At 34.6% G+C, this 19,635-nt stretch overlaps 1 protein-coding gene across 2 annotated transcripts; it reads right to left on the bottom strand.

Annotated features, from left to right (window-relative positions):
• Positions 1–4,518: 4,518 nt before the first annotated feature.
• LOC117328013 (integumentary mucin C.1-like) lies at positions 4,519–10,717 on the bottom strand. 2 transcript variants are annotated; one of them, XM_033885315.1, is made up of 11 exons: positions 10,623–10,717; positions 9,433–9,582; positions 9,136–9,215; positions 8,613–8,684; positions 7,716–8,253; positions 7,332–7,405; positions 7,093–7,164; positions 6,495–6,891; positions 5,596–5,760; positions 5,077–5,114; positions 4,519–4,576 (listed from the first exon to the last, which is right to left on the bottom strand). In XM_033885315.1, the coding sequence occupies exons 1-10, from the start codon at positions 10,639–10,641 to the stop codon at positions 5,077–5,079; spliced, it is 1,605 nt and encodes a 534-aa protein (XP_033741206.1). In that variant the 5' UTR covers positions 10,642–10,717; the 3' UTR covers positions 4,519–4,576. The 2 variants fall into 2 exon arrangements, with proteins under 2 accessions (XP_033741206.1, XP_033741207.1); XM_033885316.1 differs by lacking the exon at positions 10,623–10,717 and having other exon boundaries at positions 9,548–9,575.
• Positions 10,718–19,635: the final 8,918 nt, after the last annotated feature.

Consider the following 19,635-nt stretch of genomic DNA (forward strand, 5'->3'; position numbering starts at 1 on the left):
ACTGGGTTATCAGTCTACCGTCCCATGTACTAGAAGAATCGTGTTGCTTTAAATCCAATGAAATTGCTTCAATCTCACTTTAGTTCTGCATGGTACAAATACTGATGTGGTGAAGTGTTATCTATTGTAATATTAATTACAATTGTTATCATTGTTTTTTTTATACATTTGTATATATATTACTTGTTATCATTATTTATTGTGATTATTTATTATTGTGTTTTACCCATTTAATATTTAATATCATGTACAGTATTTCCATTAAGTATTGCTTTTGGTTATTTATTAATATTCGTTACAATGTATTTCCATCGCTTATTTATTATCACTGTTATTATCTATAACTATTTATTGTTATTGATAACTATCAATTAATATCTATTAGTATTAATTCCTATTTTTCATTATCTATTACTATGTTTATTTACATTTATTCCTATCTTTTATGTATTCATATTATTAAGTACTGATTTTTATTAGCTATTGTTATTAATTAATATGTATTTACTGTTTATTTATATTAATTACTATTTAGCATTTAGCATTATTTGTTATTGTTTATTACTATTCATCATTATTATTTATTAACCTAATGTTTGTATTTCTTCCTTTTATTGAAGCTGATTTAGTATCAGTTACCGGTATAGTGGTTGAATTCAAACTTTGTCAAATACACATAAAGGGTAAATTATCAAACAAATCTGAAAACCAAATATATCGACATTAAAAACATCAAAAGACAAATCCATTATCTGTTTGTTAACTATATAATACCACTACGGTATTCGACCGTCACAACTACATCATATATATTTCGTCTTTCTCTCTTTTTTTAATATTTTTAAATTTCTTTAAAATGTAGAGGTACGATCACATATAGATGCGTTATGATAACACTACCACTACTACAAAGAAATAAAGCCTTTCCCGTTCAGCCAGATACTCGATAGTGCCGTTAATTATCCATCCTTTTGATATAAAACATTAGCAAAAAATACTACAAAAGAGCATCACTAGGAGAAAACAAAACACTGTTGCGAAAGATATGTTCAAAGGTGCATAACTCCTTTATCTTTTTAAGCAAGAGAAAAAGATCATACTTCCGTAACAAATTCAGTGGTAAAAGTTTAGAGTAACCAGTTATGGAAACTGGGGGTGATGTGTCAAATCTGTACTTTTTATATTGATATGTATTATTATTTACCTTATATTCGTATGTATGTAGTGTTCACGAAATTTTTAATGCAAAATTTTGCACCTTTCCAAAAAAAAAAAAAAGTCAAATTATCTACATGTTGCAAATATAGAAGACTATTTTGTTTGATCGGATGTCTAACACTATACCTTAAAGTATGATGTCACTAATCTGAACTCCTTATGTCATTTCCTCGTAATCGATAACTCTTGCTGTGCATCAACTTACCTGGTCCGTGAGATAAACTCTATCTCTCCCCTGTCCTCTTCTCCAACATTAGCTATTCCAAATACCATGTCCGTTCTGTTCTTAATGTATTCCAATCGAATTAACTAACAATTATATTTTTCTGTAAACGTTAATTGAAGTTGGTATTGGATTTTTAGTTCTTACGTCGCGATAATGGATTATTTTTCATTAGCTTAGAATTGTCGGATTATTATACATATGATCACTGTTTAAGCTACGTGCTACAAGTGTAAAAGTTATGATTTGTCATTGGATTAAGTAAAGCTTGGCTATAATCACTAGAAGATATTCGCTTTATGTTAACATGCTCTACGCATCCGGTATCCATGTGTGTTTACTAACTGCCAGTAATTGATAACACAAACTAGAGACTGTATATTGTATTTCTCTCTGTGGTCTTTCCTAACCGATAGAACACCTCAAACGATGATGGAATCAAGCATTTATCCCTTGAGTATGACCATGTGTTTAAGCATGCTTTTAGTATGATAAAAGTTTCGTGGATACCGGTTCTGGTCTTAGTCAACAAGTAAAACGGTAACATTAATGTTATATCTAAATTAACCCTCCTTTGATGGATTCGGTGTCAGATTGTTGTACAAAATACACTCGTTTAATTCTTTTACACTTAGAATGGTTTCCAGTTTAAGACAGACTGTTGAGTAAAGCAATAAAACCACACCTTACGATTTCGATCTTATCAGATTATTCAGTGAAGCTAGAGGCAAAAGGCGTGGACTCCCCAATGAAGGATAAGTGGGACATAAATTGGGATAAAATGTCGAAATATCGATAGCGAGAGCTCTAACCCCGAAATGTAATCAATTTAGTTTTAAAGGTATTGATTTTTTGAAAGAAAACATCCTGTAGTAGGGCTTAACATCCAGCTATCTTGCATTTTATTTGTTATAGATTTCTAAAAAATACAGAACGTATACTACATATATCTCAATGGGGATTTTGTTGTATTTGTTGCATTTAGAATTTCTTATTTCTTTTAAAGGATATATTTACTTCGCCCTCTAAACACACTAAAACAAAGGAAACGATCGATTTCTCATATGTGTACATGTAACAACAGAAACTTGTATCTTCTGTACAATGACTCGTTGTTAAACACTGAAACATATGGATACATTGAATTAGGTGCGCTGTGTGTATCAAACACATATGATATAGTCCTGATGATGGGCCAAGTTTGTCCACAGATAAGACGCTTATCTATAGTTACTTGTCTAAGTGTAGTAAATTCGCTTGTCGAGTCGATTGTCATTTTGTAGATTAAGACCACTGACGTGTGTATATAAGTAAAATGAAGCCAAATCGCCATTCAATCATTTTATTTTTTTTTAGATTGCTATTGTTAATGTGTTTGGTCTGCAGTGTCCATAATTGTAATCTAAATGTTGCCGAAGCGACATAATATTATGTTTCAATGCTTTCGGTTATTCTGCTGACTACAAATGTATTTCTACAAAAGTTTATGTTTTGCTATCGTGCATATAAACATGTAGCCTTCCAATATGTAAATCATTAGTAACAAATGCCGTCATCCCTCCTTTTTCCTATTGCCGCCCTATTGCCCTTGTTCTTATGATATGATGTATAGCATGCCTTATCTAGGATGATTATTGCATTAGTTTAGGTTTCAAGTTCTAGAATAACCAATCATATTACAATGTATATATTGATGGACCAATCCAGGAACTATATTATAGTTTTCGCCCAGGTTTAGCATGTTTATAGCCGTATTTTTTAAGCGAATGAAAACTACTATCAATAATTATTTAATCCACCATCACTCTTATACCTAATATTTTATTATATTTTGTGCACTCTCTTCATTGTGAGAATCTGCATGCTACATCGATGACTCGCTTGGCGAATGACCTGTGGCTTAAAACCAATTAAGGAAGTTGTTTGGCCTCTATCACATGGACGGAGAGAATCCGGACATGGGTTCGGAATTCCAGACACTACAAAAGTATGCATGTTACATTGTAACCATATTTCATATCAAAGTGAACTCTAAAAAACCGTGAAGCTTATTTACTATGCCCCTGGGAAATTCACTTCTATTGACGAATTACAAATTGAGACATTATTTTTCACGTTATGGGCTGATATCATTTCTTTAAGCCAAACATGTCAGATTTTCAAGGCAATCAGTCCCTTTATCAAGACACAGAGAATACAAATACAATCGCATGATATATAAACAGTACTAGACAATACAATAAGATACAGAAAGACCAATGTGTTTGGTAATAGTTGAAATAACTACGACGAACATTTCGGCTGGTTTGGACCGAAGGCGGAGGCTAACATGACGGAATGTTATGTGACTAAAAGCAAATACATTTGAAAATATTCCGCATGTGCAAATGCCGAATTGTTAATAGACATTTCGTCTCAATATGATTATATATGGGTACAGCGTACTGGTGGACACTATCGTCCATGAAATTGTAGTTGGTATAAGATATAAATATATTGCGTATAAAGTATTGAGAACTCTCAAAATACCATGAAAAGAATCAAATTGGCCAACGTCATTGAGAACAAAGTTGTATAAAATTCAGGACTGTACAAACCAAAATTTACGGGTGCCGAAATGTCACTATGGCATACACTACAGACTGTTGGGGATTGTTGAGATAAAGTGGACGACGGGAGGCGACCAAATTTGAGTATCAGTGCAGCAGTGTAATGTAAAAATATTATCGACCACTGGAGGCGACCAAATTGGTTTAATATCTCGATTTTCTTTCCCTAAATGCATTACTTGCCTTACATCTCGCGTACATTAGGCCAAACTACTAGGTTAACACCTGCTAAAGTCATAATTCATGTGTTCAACCTTAATAGAGTAATATCAAACTCTGTGTCTTTATGTTTCTTATCTCAGGTACATGTAGAGTCTGAAGAGTCTGACAGTTGTACTAGTCGTCTGCTTTGTCCTTTTAATTGTCGTGTCGTCTGCATTGTCTCATTTAAAAAAACAACATGCATATCATTATTAGCAAAACCTTGGTCTGATTTGGTGTGAAATGAAACAACTGAAATGAAAATCATATGGTATTTGTACTGGTTTTATTTTGTGAAATATTGTTCAATCGATAAACAAACATCCTGAAATGAGAAAAAAAAATATGTCTACCAAAATTCATCATGCTTTGATATACATAATATAATTCTAAATAAAAATATTGAGACAGAAAATATTGTTTTGTCTTTTGTTTCAAGTGTCATAAGAGAAGGAACATTTTACAGTTCTTGTTTTACCTCCATTATAACCATTTAACATTACATTGTCTAGATAAGGATGTTTCGATCGTTGTATCGTTTATTATGTTGATAAGATGTTACATATCATGAACAATTGACATGGTCTTTTTCGAACTATCAGGAAATGCGCTAAGAACAAACACATCCCTCCTGCACGCACTAAGCATCCCCCCCCCCCCCCCCCCCCCCCCCCCCCCCCCCCCCCCCCCCTCTTATCTCTTGTGTTCAGGCGTTCAACATACTTTTACATTACACAACCATTTGGCTTCTCAAGATTTTGCATTATTAGAAATAGATATGTTGCTGCTACGTTTCCCTTTGTAGAACGAGACTGTGGTGCTTACCTATGGTGAAATAGTTATTTCGCCAGACGCTACCAAAGCTGTAAGTAAGAGACACAGACAAAAATAACAAATTGTTGTTTAGTGTATGTATAAAAGGAGCCTATATCAATTTGATATATTACAATGAATTGTTTAGTTATCAACTTTATTCAGATTAAATACACACATTTTTATTTGTATCTTTTAATACTAAGTTGATTTTTACCAGACAAAATGCTATATGATAATTAAGCATTGAACGGCTTTCAGTTGGCATTCATATTGACTATGAATGCCAACTGAAAGCCGTTCAATGCTTATATTTACCATCTGCGATTTTTTATTTGTCGTGCGATTTTTTTTGTTGAAATTTTCAAATTCAAATTTCAGTTGGCAGTTCATAAGCTGGTGAACTCGCAACTGAATTGGTAGGGTTATATATTGGCAGTGCCATACAATGGTAAATATAACGTAATGAACACCTTATTCTTACTTTTTCAGGAATGTCGTTCTTTTCAGTAAAATATCTCACTCAATTACCTTGGAATTCGTCGCAAAGATTACAGCTTAAGGCACAGTTAGATAAGGCAAACTTTTTAGATATGGGATCCGTCGTGGTACATATAATAGGTACAAATTGACTACAGTATCCTGATGAGTCGTAATCCTTGCATGGAATCAGTGTAGTGGTCACTAGGGCGGCAGCTGCAATACATGAATTGAGACTGACTACGGGAAATTTATCGACAGAGTGTGTCAATTCTATCGTCCATACACTGTACGGATACAAAATCTAGGAATCAAGATATATCGTTTATTCTACAATATGTTTTTTTTTCTTCTAAATCAATATGATCGGAATATAACTTTAGACTAGATTGTATGTCAGTTGCATAGTGATCAAGTGATATCATAATAAGTTATCACGCAGCAGTTTCCTACGTCATTTGCATGCTATGTGTCCCGATTCAAGCATGAATATGCTATGTGTTATAACTCAAGCAGATGTGTGGTATGTGTGCTGATTCAAGCAAGTGTATGTTATGTGTCATAATTCAATCATGTTTATGATATGTGTCCTTATTCAAGCATGCGTATGCCATGTGTTCTAACTCAAGCATGTGTATGTTATATGTCATAATCCAATCATGTGTATGCTTTATGACTTTGTTAAACATGTGAATTTCATGTAACCTTAGTCAAGCATGTGTACGCTATTTTTCATGCTAAGCTTGTGTATGCTATAGCTGTAGAAGTGCGATAAAAGATTATGTAGCCTCACTTCAAAATGATGTTACTAAAACATGGCTTTATCCAGTAATGGCTGAGTTATCACGACCTACTATTTTCGTACGTGGTAGGTCTAAAATGTATTCCGTTGTTACCTATCTAGTAATATTTTTTATATTTATCCTAGAGGTAAGCATGGCTCGACTAACCTGTCTGTTTTGTCTGTTGTTTTGTGGACCATGTGGTTTTACTGGTAGTCGGCAATGCAGTTGACGTCGTCGCTGTTGTTTTACTAGTAGTCGGTAATGCAGTTGAAGTTGTCGCTGTGGTTTGACTGGTAGTTGGTATTGCAGTTTGAGTCGACGATGCGGGTTTACTGGTAGCCGTCGGTCCAGTGGACGTCGACGTTGTGCTTGTAATTGTGGTCGGTAATGCAGTAGAAGGCAACAGCGTGGACATTGTTGAGGTTGCTTGTTTAGGTGAAGTCTGCTGTACTGCGTGCTGGTTACATAACTCCTGATTACAACACCCACCACGAACGAACAATTCATATCCTTGACGCTTCCCGAATGTGCCTGGAGCAGCGTGACCAAAGGTCGAGCAGATCTTGAAAGAAAATAGCAATACCAATTACTGACATATAGGCCTTTGGAATAAATGTTTGCTAATACATAACTCTTCGTGGATATAAAATGAGCAATAGCAGACTTAAGTATACTGCATTTGCCAAACATTTGAAAGTGATATAACATATGTAGTTTCAAAATGAACATCAATAAGCATTCGACTATATACGTAAAATCTTACTTTTTCCCCAATGCATCCAAGTTTATAGCCATGTTCAAAACTTGCTGAAAGTGTCTCTACTGAAAGGCATTGCTGAAAGATAAAGAACCATAGAAAATGTATTGTTGCAATATGCACACACGTAGGACAACTTATCATGAATAGACCCTTTCCCCATTTCTATCAACAAAAAGTGCACCAAGCTAGCAATTATATACAAATGTACAATGTATTATGACAATTGAAAACATTTACATTACCTCTCCTCTTTCACAAATGGTTTTTTGTGTACAGTTTTCCGGATTGGGTACATGGCTGCAATCGTAGCAACTGACTGTATTGCAAAGACGACATGTTTTGTACAAATTCATGTAACTATGGATAAGCAATGTAAGTCTAATTATATAACGAGAATATATATATATATTTTATAAAATCCATGATAAAGTAAGTCTATTTGACAAATGATTAATTAGTCCATTTACCAAATGTTTCACCCTTGTTTCAGTGAACAAAATATTTATGATTTTAGTACCATTAAATGAAATTCAGTGCAATGTGTATGTTATTAAACTATTGCAGACAAAACTATAAGTGTTGTTGAGTGTAATCAGATGATACTCAAAGAAAAGTTGCTCACTTACTACATTTCCTACATGTTCGTGGACAAACCTCGTTGGCAATGCAGTCATTTGAACACATATTAGGTAGACTTTTTCCAAGACGAGTGCAAATGTCTGTAGTTACGTCCTTACAGACACTGGATCTCAGCTTGCGAATAAATGTCACTGCTGGTACAACCGATGTCGACTGTGTACCGCTCGTACCAGATGTCACATTATAACCTGACGTCACAGATGGAACGGCTGGAGTCGGAGATGTCGTACTAGGACCTGACGTCACAGACGGAACGACTGGCGTTGAAGATGTTTTACTAGGACCTGACGTCAAGGACGGAACGGCTGGCGTCGGAGATGTCGTACTAGGACCTGACGTCACAGATGGAACGGCTGAAGTCGGCATGTTTGTATTTATTATTGGTGATGATGGTTGCGTTGTCGATATATTCAACGTGTTTATATTACATAGATCCGTTGTACAGCATGACCCTTTAAGTTGGATCACCTCTGTTAGAATTTGATCCCTGCGATTGATAACTGTTTGTAAATGTTCTGCACATATCTGTGTATAAATGGACAAACAATCTAATAGAAATATTCGATGACAAAACATAAGATGATCATAGGTTTGTAATTTAATTGATTTTATCATTTTGTAGACAAAACTTAACATTCTAATTTTCAGCATTAAAAAGTCATAGAAATCATTTTAAAAGCACTGTAATAGGAAGGATTCAAACATTGACTCATATAGGAAACAAATTAAGTATGATTTGAATAAATACACAATTTGCAATTTTACATAGTACATACAATTGCATTTTAAACAGAAAAATCTTAATTAAACCAATATAATCAAAATGATAACCGTAGCTTATACTCTAAAATTGACTCAAAGTTTACTACTCAATGCAAACCTACAGAATTCAAGGCACATCCTAGTTTGTAGGTATCCTTGAAGTCATCGTCAAAGGATTGTGTCGTGATGCAAAACTTCAAAATAAAGAGAAAAGTGTCATTTAAGTATACACGCTGCTCGTCAGGAAAGATAGGCCAGCGTTATTGTATCAAGGAGTATCATTAAGTCAAATGTAGCATTTTAAGGGTTAAATATATGTTCCCACTGTAAGCACATTCATGCGAAATAATTTGTATTGCAAAACACAATTATTAATATAAATGAAAATGTTAATTAATCAAGCTCTGAAACTAAATCTATTCCCACACTCATTGCATCAGCATACGAGATAAATGCTTTGGAAATGAAAGACACCACACTGAGAAAGCCTTTGTTATTTTACTGGTGCATATATAACATAATAATGATGTTTATTCGCTCACATGCACCATCCTTTGGCTGTCTGAGGTGATATAATGATGTGGATTTTCATTGTTATAGTTTGAGACATGAATCAGAATATTTTTGTGAAATTAAGATACTCACATGATCACGACTCGGACATTGTGTAATTGTTTTGCACAGGTTTGGATTATCCACCTGATGGCAATCGTAGCACTTCAATGCTGAATAAACAAAAATGAGTATATATAATCAATTCTAATTAAATATCGAAAAAAAAAAATTCGGACACGATTTCTAAAAACCTGTTAACTAGCAATTCATGACATTTTGATAGTTTATGGGTGTACTACCTGTGTTTCCTGTGATGCGTATATTACATGTAGATGTGATTATGCAGCACTGCCTGGAGATAATATTGTAATGTATTAATGTACGTACGGCATTTTCCACAGGTTCGGGGACAGACAGACGAGGCGAAACAAGCACTGGAACAAAAGTTAGGATCAACGGCGAATATTTCTTGACAGATAGCTGCATCCACATCTTCACATACCTGCGCTCTGCATAAAGGCACCAGCGTAACAATTACTACAATACAGATATTTATGTGTTATTTATTGATTTCCCGGTAAACAAAATAATCATAAAACTAAAACAAAATCATCTTCCCACAATTACAATCCCATATCAAATTAGAATACAGGCATCCTCCCACATTTAGACATCCCTCCTCATTTACTATCCCATCAACAAACTAAAACATACGTATCCTCTCACACTTACAAACCAATCACAAACTTAACCAAAGACATCCCTCCTCATTTACTATCCCATCAACAAACTAAAACATAGGTATCCTCTCACACTTACAAACCAATCACAACCTTGACCAAAGACATCCCTCCTCATTTACAATCCCATCAACAAACTAAAACATAGGTATCCTTTCACACTTACAAACCAATCACAACCTTAACCAAAGACATCCCTCCTCATTTACAATCCCATCAACAAACTAAAACATAGGTATCCTTTCACACTTACAAACCAATCACAAACTTAACCAAAGACATCCCTCCTCATTTACAATCCCATCGCAAACTTAACCAAAGACAACCCTTCTCATTTACAATCCCATCAACAAACTTAAACATAGGTATCCTCTCACACTTTCAATACCATGACAAATTAAACTAAAGCCATCCCATACACTTACACACTCATCACAAACTTGAACAAAGACATCCACTCCACACGTACAATCCGATCAAAGGCATCCTCTTACAATTACAGCAAACTCAAGCACAATACTACAATTAATGTATAATATTAAACGCATTCTTGAAGATATATTTTCGTGGTTTTTAACAAACGGTTAACTGAAGCATATCTGACATACCTTTATTGAACTATTCGTATTAGAAATTGAAGTATATTAAATGGATTGTGTCCAGTGAATTTGGTGTCTTTTTGTAAAACAAACCTCATTGAAGGGTTCAATAAACCTTAATACGGGAAGGGCGGAAGAGCCTGCTAAATAGGGTGTTAATAAGTCCAGTGAAAACCTTCTTAACCCCCGAAACACACACATAAATATTCTGATACGGTAAATAAGAGAAAAAAAGTACCTGAAAGTAAGATAATCATCTCTCTGTACTTGACGTGGTCATCCAACAGGTGTTGTCTCACATGTGTTATCAGATAGATATGGACGATAGCAGTTTATCTTTACCTATATTAACCATTCCAACAACTTCTGTCGACAACAAATATTGCCCTTAACTTTGCCCGTAAGACATAGTATATTATTGATATTGGATTATATACATTCTATATACGTTTGGGGGGCTGAGTGTGAGATAAAGATTTTCAAGATGCATGCTTTCTAGAAAAATCTACTGAAAGCATGCAGCGTCCAACGGAGTCACGGTCGACTAAATTTTAACTGAATAGCATTTTAAGTATACAAATGTAGCTCAGTGTGAAATTTGATTGACTTTTAGACCACGCCTAAAAGATATATTAGAGAAACTTGCGTTTCTTCTTTCCGCTTGTATAGAACTTATCAAAGAATTTTAACGACGTATACACTTCTACATAAAAAATGCATCCATTAAAATCCATCATGTCTTTTTTGAAAATCCAATCCAAAAACCATTGAACATATTTTTAATAATAATGATAATAACAAAACGCTGAATCGTCTTACATATGGCCAAGTGATATAAAATGTACATTATTTACACATACTATGAAAGTTATTAGATAATTAACCATATACTTATGTAGTACACAAAGTTTGAAAGTAGTTCAGTAGTAATATGAAAATGGACAAATATCACAGGGCTATAATTATTGTTTTAGTATCACATATCTTACTAATATTTCAGTTTCCTGGTAGCTTTGTCAATCGTGCCAACGGCTCAGCTTCTGTGTAAGTCGTATCGGTTTTTGCCTCGTCAACTGAGTCATCGGCACGCTCTTCACTGATTAAACCAATTACTAAGTACAGCACATATCACATCTTTGAATGATTTAGCAAAACTAGGAAACACTATTTTAAAAAGTCTAGAGGCTAGTATACAGTATCAGACTGCCATGTGCATAATTAAATTTCGTAAACAATTAAAGGAATATTCATTGCATTGTTACACCAGGAACACTGTTTTGCACATTTATTGAAAGACAAAAGTACGTTAGAAGGTAAACTTTTCAATATGTGACGGCCCTGCCATGTAAAATATCAACATACTTGTTTTAAACAATGGCATGTAGAATACATTCTGTGTTGATGATCTGAAAGTTCTTGTTTGAATTTCGGATGACAACTTAAAATTATTAAAATAATCTCGAGCCAGGTTGTAAAGGACATCAGAATATAGTTGTTGTTTAAAATTCCTTTCTATTCCAGGCTCTTCTTTTGTGATGTTCCTATTAAAATCACTTTACTTTTTTCTGTGTTAAAACACATTTTTCATCACAATTATTAGTTAAACATCATTGTTTAGGTTGTAATTGGTATTTTCAATGGTTTTTTCATGTGTGTTAGCGGCTGTGTCATCGGCATACATATTTATTGTTGATTCTTATTTTATCAAAAGATAAAGATTTCACATAAAAAATTAATATAAGCGGCCAGAGTATTAAGCCTTTTGGGGACACCGACTGTGAGGGGTTGAGTGTCGCTTATAGAGTTTTTAACTTAACTGTTTGAAAACGGTCATTGAGGTAAAATTTCAAAAATGTCAGAGTGTTTTTCGAACAGCCTTACAAATCTAATTAAGCAAGTAACATATTGTAGGTGTACAAAGTCACAGGCCTTTCTAAAGCCTAAAAATTGAAACCCTGTTAAGTATCCCTTATCAATAGAATTATACCATATATTTGTTATTTTTGCCAACGCAGTGTTTTGATCTAAAATCTTATTGACATTCTAAGATTAAATCATAAAAAGTTGTAGAAATGCTGATGTTTTTGTTTTTTCTAGACATTTGGATAAAATCGGTAGTACTGATATTGGTCTCTTCCCTTTTTTAAAAAGGGGACTTACTTAAGCATTTTCCCAAAGACTTGGAAAGGAATTAATTTCAATACTGATATTAATCAGTTTGTAAATTACAGGTGCTATATATTTCGTGCAACCTTTCCGAAAATTAGCTCCTATCTTCAAAAGTCAAAGGTGTTGTTGCAGGAATGCTCTAAAACCGCCCACGAAGGGAATCGATCCTTTACCTAATGCCCGGATAGACATGTCCATGGGGCATCTGATAGTACATATGAAAACCTTGTTCCGTTCCGGACATGCCAGAACGAGGCCATTTTGTACCAAAGTCGTAAATACTCACAACCACACTTTATCAAGTATTTATAAGGTCAAAATATTTTTTTGTAAGGAAAATTGTACTAAAATTACGTTTATATATCGGGCAACGTAATCAGATATCGATTGTATGAATCTTTTCGTTAGTTTCTGTGAAATTTGACATCAAACATAAAAAAAATTATATTTCTCATAAAGTTGAATGCACGTTTAAACGGCATTTTGTCTAATTCAAACCCCGAGTACTATCGTATTTTGTCGATAGAAAATATCTCCATTCATTTGTGTAATCCATGAAAAAAAATTGCGCTTCAGAATTACTGGATATGCCTCGTTTTTGCAACTTCTATTAGTCAACCCCCCCCCATAAATCTTCATATAAATCAAAGTGCTGAAAGCACTGCATGCTTGGTTCTTGCTCATTCAGCTCATCATGTATCATTTGTGTATTTTGAACTTAATATCATATATATATGAGTATTATATTCCTTCACATTTACATTCTAGACACTGTCGATTATTTTTGAAGAGTGACAATGACGCTACGTTGTGTATATCAGAAACATTCAATGTAGTATCTTCCCTACATTCTGGATTATATGTATTAGCGGGCTATTTACTTCATCAGTGGCATAAACTTGGTTGGTCGAAGTGGTTATCGAGACTGACTATGGACATAGACCCCAAGGTAGAAGAGAACACTGGCGATATGAGCACACATACCAACAGTCCTCTGACCTGTTGGACACGTACAGTAGTAATTCTGTATTGGTGGTTGTTCGGTAACTGAGTACTGGATCCATATATTGTATTTCGTTTGCGATTTATGACGAGATCGGATATGACATCGAATCAGGTCAGAAGAGTGTTGGTATGCCATTACTTCATAATCTCCATCTGCTGTCAAATGTTCCGATATGTATCCGGGGGCCAACTTCACCTGGTATCTGGTACGTTGATAGTTTGCTCAAAATGTCTCGGAAACCCCTGTCTACAATTACCTGGTCATCTTCCTTTAGGATACCTGACAGACTTTGTAATGAGGTAAGTATCTTGTCAGCGATTTGGTGTCATTATCACTACCAAGAAATGGGCCGATAGTGTCTAGAACGTAACCGTTAGGGAACACAATACTCATAAACTTCAAGTAGTTGCGTTTTTTTTGACCGCAGTAACTTTAAAACTGTATTGTGATCCGACGCTTGCGCACTAGACACGTGATCCGGACCAAGATATGTGGGAACTACGGCTTGATTTAGAGCATCTGTAACGATCTGGAAAATTCTGCTGACGCTCGATTTGTGAATGCGAAAAGAGAAGCCAACTGAGTGAAAGATATGTCTGTTTTGAGTTTAACCCAAAACAGCAGAAGGGCATTCTTAGATGACAATGCTTTTGTACCAGTAATATGTTCGGAACATGCATCGTGTATTTGATTGAATTAATTACAATCACAGCCTGTCCAAACTTGGCAATCTTCATCATCCATGTTGTGGAAGTTTAATACAAGCGGTGACAAGTTATTCGACATGTTCCGTATGATTTTGAGTAAATCGTTGATAGCAGCTGGTGACTTGGTGGCTAATTGATTAACAAGTTTATCCCTCCCTGTCAAAACCGGCTCAATGTCAGGACTGATATCCTTACCAAGAAGATGACTTGAACACACCCTGGAATTCTCAGGCATGTACAGTTTATGTTTGATAAACAGCTGGTGTCTTGCTTTCTCACTGATGCAGCTAGAACTCTTCATGTTGTAAGTTTGACAAATGCTACATTTTCTGTTCGAAGAAGGGGCATAGTATAACTCATCTACAGAACGATACCTGTCCAGAATGTCAGATTCGTCAACAGAATCATCATTGTCTACGGAAGCTTTTTTTCCGTTCCGGTTCATTGGCATTCTCGGATGCAGGATGTTTCTTGAGGTATCTGAGAAAGCATTTTGGACACAATTCTTTGCTTGTGTTGATTCAGAAAGTATGACACCTTCAGAAAGGAGAACATCTTTCATCCAGTCCTGAATTTTTCGCGGATTTTTACCATCGCCAACCTGGTTGTACTTGAACTTAACTTTACATCCCAACCCAACGCAGGAGTTCTCCATTTTCCTATTTGAGACAAGGACAACTTTACTAAAGAATAACTGAACTAAATAGAAATGTAAAACGTAACAGCAATTATAACAACACGCCGAGCACCATTCGCTGTGAGTAGTCAAAGTGGCAAAGGGAACTTTTGTGTGGCACACCCCAACGGAGGAGAAGCTTTGAAGAAGTACTGAAGACGAAGATGGTCAAGTGAGAAAAATGATGAATCATACGTAATACGGAACTACTATAAGTACAGACCCGTGTACGTTCGCTGTTCCGTCTTAAACGCAAACGCTACGGAAATGCTACGGTAATGCTACGAAAGTGCTACGGAAATGGTACGGTAATGCTACGGAAATGGTACGGAAATGGTACGGTAATGCTACGGAAATGGTAAGGAAATGGTACGGTAATGCTACGGAAGTATGTGTGAGGGTGTGTGTGTTATTTTTTTTTTTTTTTTACAAAATACCAATTTTAGAAAAGACACCAAAGCAAATATTTTTTGTGCATACCAATAATTATAAAATTCTATCAAACTAGCAGCGGATGTGTTTCTTAATGAAGAAAAGCAACGTTGCCACGAAGAAAAGTTTTTGCTATTCCAACTTTGACGATGATGTTAGTGTGATGATACAAAAAATATCTGTATGATATCAGTCCTTAAACTACGCTATTCAAATGATTCACCCTCTCTTTTACATCTTTTACGTGTTTTAAATCAAAATTAAACGATCATAGTCTATATTACATGTTTTGTACACAATTCAACTTACCTAGTCTGGTATGTAGGCATTAATACATATATTTTTATTCAAATCTTTACATAGCCTGCTTGATCGAACTTGTACAGGATAATTTAACTTTTTAGTTCCACATCTTTTTTTGACTAGGTCGAGTAGCTCAACCCTGCTTTATCCCTGCACATTCTGGATTATTGTAAGAAATTGTAATGTTCTTAAAAGAGTCCTAATTGATTAAAACTACGTTTGTCATATTCCTGACAGTTTTTTAACGTCTCACTTGAGAGATTTATGTCGGACGAAGATTTGTTTTCAGAATTAAGTCTCTTTTTTACTGTTCATAACAAGACTAACTTGATTATCTGGATGATTTCTATTTAGGACATCAGTTCTATTTCACATGTGTATGCACTTTATATACCGTATTTGCTCTTACTTTGTAATTAATTTACTCTTGTTATACTTTATCAGATACATACATATATATCACATATGATCCGAAGATATAGATTTGAATTTCCTGTCGTAGTTTTACCGAGAGAAATATATATCACATTTATACGGTCTCTGATTTTATCATGTGTTATCAATTTTGTGATTATACCTTTGGGTTTTAAAACTGAAATAAATAATGAATAACTCTGTAGATCACGATGACATTCTCATTAATGTTGGAAGCCAAGTTTTATGTAGCAGTCTATAGCCTTACCTGTAGGTCATAATTATCTCTTATTGTTCTACCTTTCACACCTAGTATAACTTGGTCCACAGAATACCGTACCTTTAGTTGACCAGTGTACAACATGCTGTGTTGTTTGTATCATCGCTGACAATTAAGTCTAACTACCCTAGTTTACCTGTGTGATACTGTCTGGACCATTTGTACCCTATACATGTAGCCTGACCAGTGCATATTACATGGAACTGTTTTAAAGGTTTGACTATAGCACAGTAAAGGAAATATTGTTTATTTGACACGATCTTCATCTTCGTTTCCATCGTAATGCGTCGACTACTATACTAGGATCCGTCATTTTTTTTATCACACTAAGATCGATGGACCATGTGACTTGACTTGTTTTTTGTGAGAGTGTTATTTTTTCTAAACAAAGATACAGAAAGATGTATAACCATATATATTTAATTCTCACCTCCTTATTTAAGTATTTGCTGTCGCTACTATGCTTTAGTGACGTTCGGTAAGTATATTTAACTAAATTTCGTTTCGATAAAAAATACACTCCGCAAAATTTTCTACCGAACGGTAATGAGACGGTCAGCGAGTGAAAATAGGTAAACGCAAATGCTACGGTAATGCTACGGTATGTGGACGCAAACGCTACGGAAATGCTACGGAAATGGTACGGTAATGCAACGGAAGTGCTACGGAAATGGTACGGTAATGCTACGGTAGTGATACGGAAATGGTACGGAAGTGATACGGTAATGCTACGGAAGTGCTACGGAAACGCTACGCTTAAATCGGAACTGCGAACGTACACGGGTCTGTATGTTAAGCATAGTAAAACATAATACATTGCCATGGACATTGTATCAAATCATTTTCATAATAAATCAATACGCTGTATGTATTATTGTCTACGACAAGGACCACTTGTATCGCCCGTGCATTTTTTCAACATACATTTTTCAACATTGAATTACTGCCCTTATCCAGTTATTCGGCACGACTTTCTTTTGCTGGTAACAGAGAGATAGTCAAATATAAAAAAAAAACACTAACATCGATAGTACTCGCATATTATCGTGCCGAATTTGCCGCTTGATTTTAAAAATGGTATTTTGAATTTGATGAAAATTTTCGAATTTTGGTTTTCTACGTCATCTTGTACTAAACTCGTTTTTTTTTTCATGGTCAACTATTTATCATTTTAAACTACAATGTTTGTACAATACCTAGTTGTGAGAAAACATCTCAGTGACAAACAGAAATACCACTTATGGGTCTGTGAAAAACACAAGTATGCTTGTAAACGAAAAAGTGAAGTAGATGGCGCTATGGGCGCGCTTATGGGTCAAGTGGAAAATAACATCTTGTTCCATATGTATTGTTCATAGCTTTACTGGAAAATATAGTCGATTTCAAGAAAACGCTGTGGGCGGTTCTGCAACAGCACCTTTGAAGTGTCTATATTGGCCAACATTTTCCATAAACTGTATTTCAATTTAAGGCATATCAAAAGAGGCACCCTTAAGATTTCCTTCGGTAAACTGTTTAAGTGAACCAAATGTTCGAGAGTAAGATTTCCGTTTGTGTACTGAATATACTGTTTGTATTCAACTTGAAAAAAAGGTTGGAGATTGTTTTTCTGTTTTGTGGCAAAGTTAGCTTATTTTTTTTCCAGTTGGTGTTGCTTGAATTCTTGCATTTCTCTGAGACTTCAGATAAAATTGTTTTTTCTTTGCATTTGTGATCATATGTGTAACTTTGTTTTCCCACTTTTAGTTCATTTTAGTGTTGTCATCTTGTTTATGTTTATTCCTGATATGAATACCCATGTTGATTTCATTGTTCCACCACTCTGGAATGGTATGATATTCAGCATGATTTTACTTGAGTGGCACATTGACATATGACTATTGAATGGTATCATTATCATATCTTAACTTAGTCTCATCAAAGTATTTTAAGCACCAACATGTAATTGTCATTTGTTCTTTTTCGTCCTTCTTGCCTCGTGCTCTTATCGCATTGACAGACACTTCAGTGTGTATGATTGATGCTGCGTGTGTAGTCCAAATATGATCTACACATGAACCAGTCTCTTGTAGGGAGTTTAATGATATATAATTAGTTAACAATGTAATGCAGTAGTGAGTTGAAACAAGTTAAAACTTTACTTTCCTTTAAAAAATTGATATTAAAATCTCTCATGATGATGTTTTTGTCAGGTATGGTTTCAAAGCTCTCTATTAATTTGCTGTCAGAATCTGGATGTTTGTATACGATTCCAAGTATAATGGGCTTAATTAAAGTAGGGCTACTAAATCCAAAATGACTTGACACCTTCAGCTTGTAAATCGTTCCTTAGATTATATGGTCAAGTCACTTTTGATATAGAAAGAAACACCCCCACCTGTTTTAAGTGTTCTGTCCGATCCAATTAAATCATAACCACGAATAACGTTAACTAAATTTTACATAGTCCAAAAACGACGAGTTGTACCTCATCAAATTTATTGCATAAACTACGAATATTCAATAATGAGAGTCGAAAACCTGTTTTGGAATTGTGATAAAGTTTGTACTATATTGATAGAGCTAAAACAACTGCTTGCGATCACTAACATTCATATTGATTTTGGGAAGCATGGATTTATTTTGGGAACATTTAGTTTTATTTATGAAGATTTGATCATTGTTATTTGATTAGATAATCGTATTTTACTACAGATAGCATTAGTTGTTTAAAAAGAAATGTTCGGAAAATGATATTAACAAATAATGTTTAAAGAACCATTTACTCTTTTAACTCAAATCCTATAAAGTTTAGAGAACTAGGTATAAGGCGTGCACAAATAACATGGAATTGCGAACACAATTGGAAAAACGGTTTCTCTTAGGAACAAAAATTTGATAATATTTCAATACAGCATCTATCATTGCTATACTATATATATTAAAGAATGACAAATGTTGAAGTGAGTTGTTTGCTATCAACCCTTCAACAACACCAGTCCTTTACGCTAGGGACACTCTGAGGAGAAATAAATATCGTCTCAGTTTTACAATAGTTTGTTTTTACTTTGGCAGCTAGTGATCTTTACCTTTTAGCTGGTCAGTTCCATATCTGACAGGTGTATCAGGTATTGTCAACGTATTAAATATCAATAAGCGATAATACGGTTACAACAAGTACACTACGGATTACTAAACGCTATCAGAACTACACCATTGGACTTAATTTACATGATGACTCATCATCTATATACATTGTATTTATTGGAATATCAACACGCGTTA

The sequence above is a fragment of the Pecten maximus genome, chromosome 5 (assembly GCF_902652985.1).
Source record: "Pecten maximus chromosome 5, xPecMax1.1, whole genome shotgun sequence".
Taxonomy (NCBI): Eukaryota; Metazoa; Mollusca; class Bivalvia; order Pectinida; family Pectinidae; genus Pecten; species Pecten maximus.

Coding starts and splice junctions, on each gene's coding strand:
- LOC117328013 (XM_033885315.1), bottom strand. Junction 8,685..9,135: donor AATGTCCGAGTCGTGATCAT/GTGAGTATCTTA, acceptor TTTATTTTGAAG/TTTTGCATCACGACACAATC. Junction 8,254..8,612: donor TAGGATGTGCCTTGAATTCT/GTAGGTTTGCAT, acceptor ATTTATACACAG/ATATGTGCAGAACATTTACA.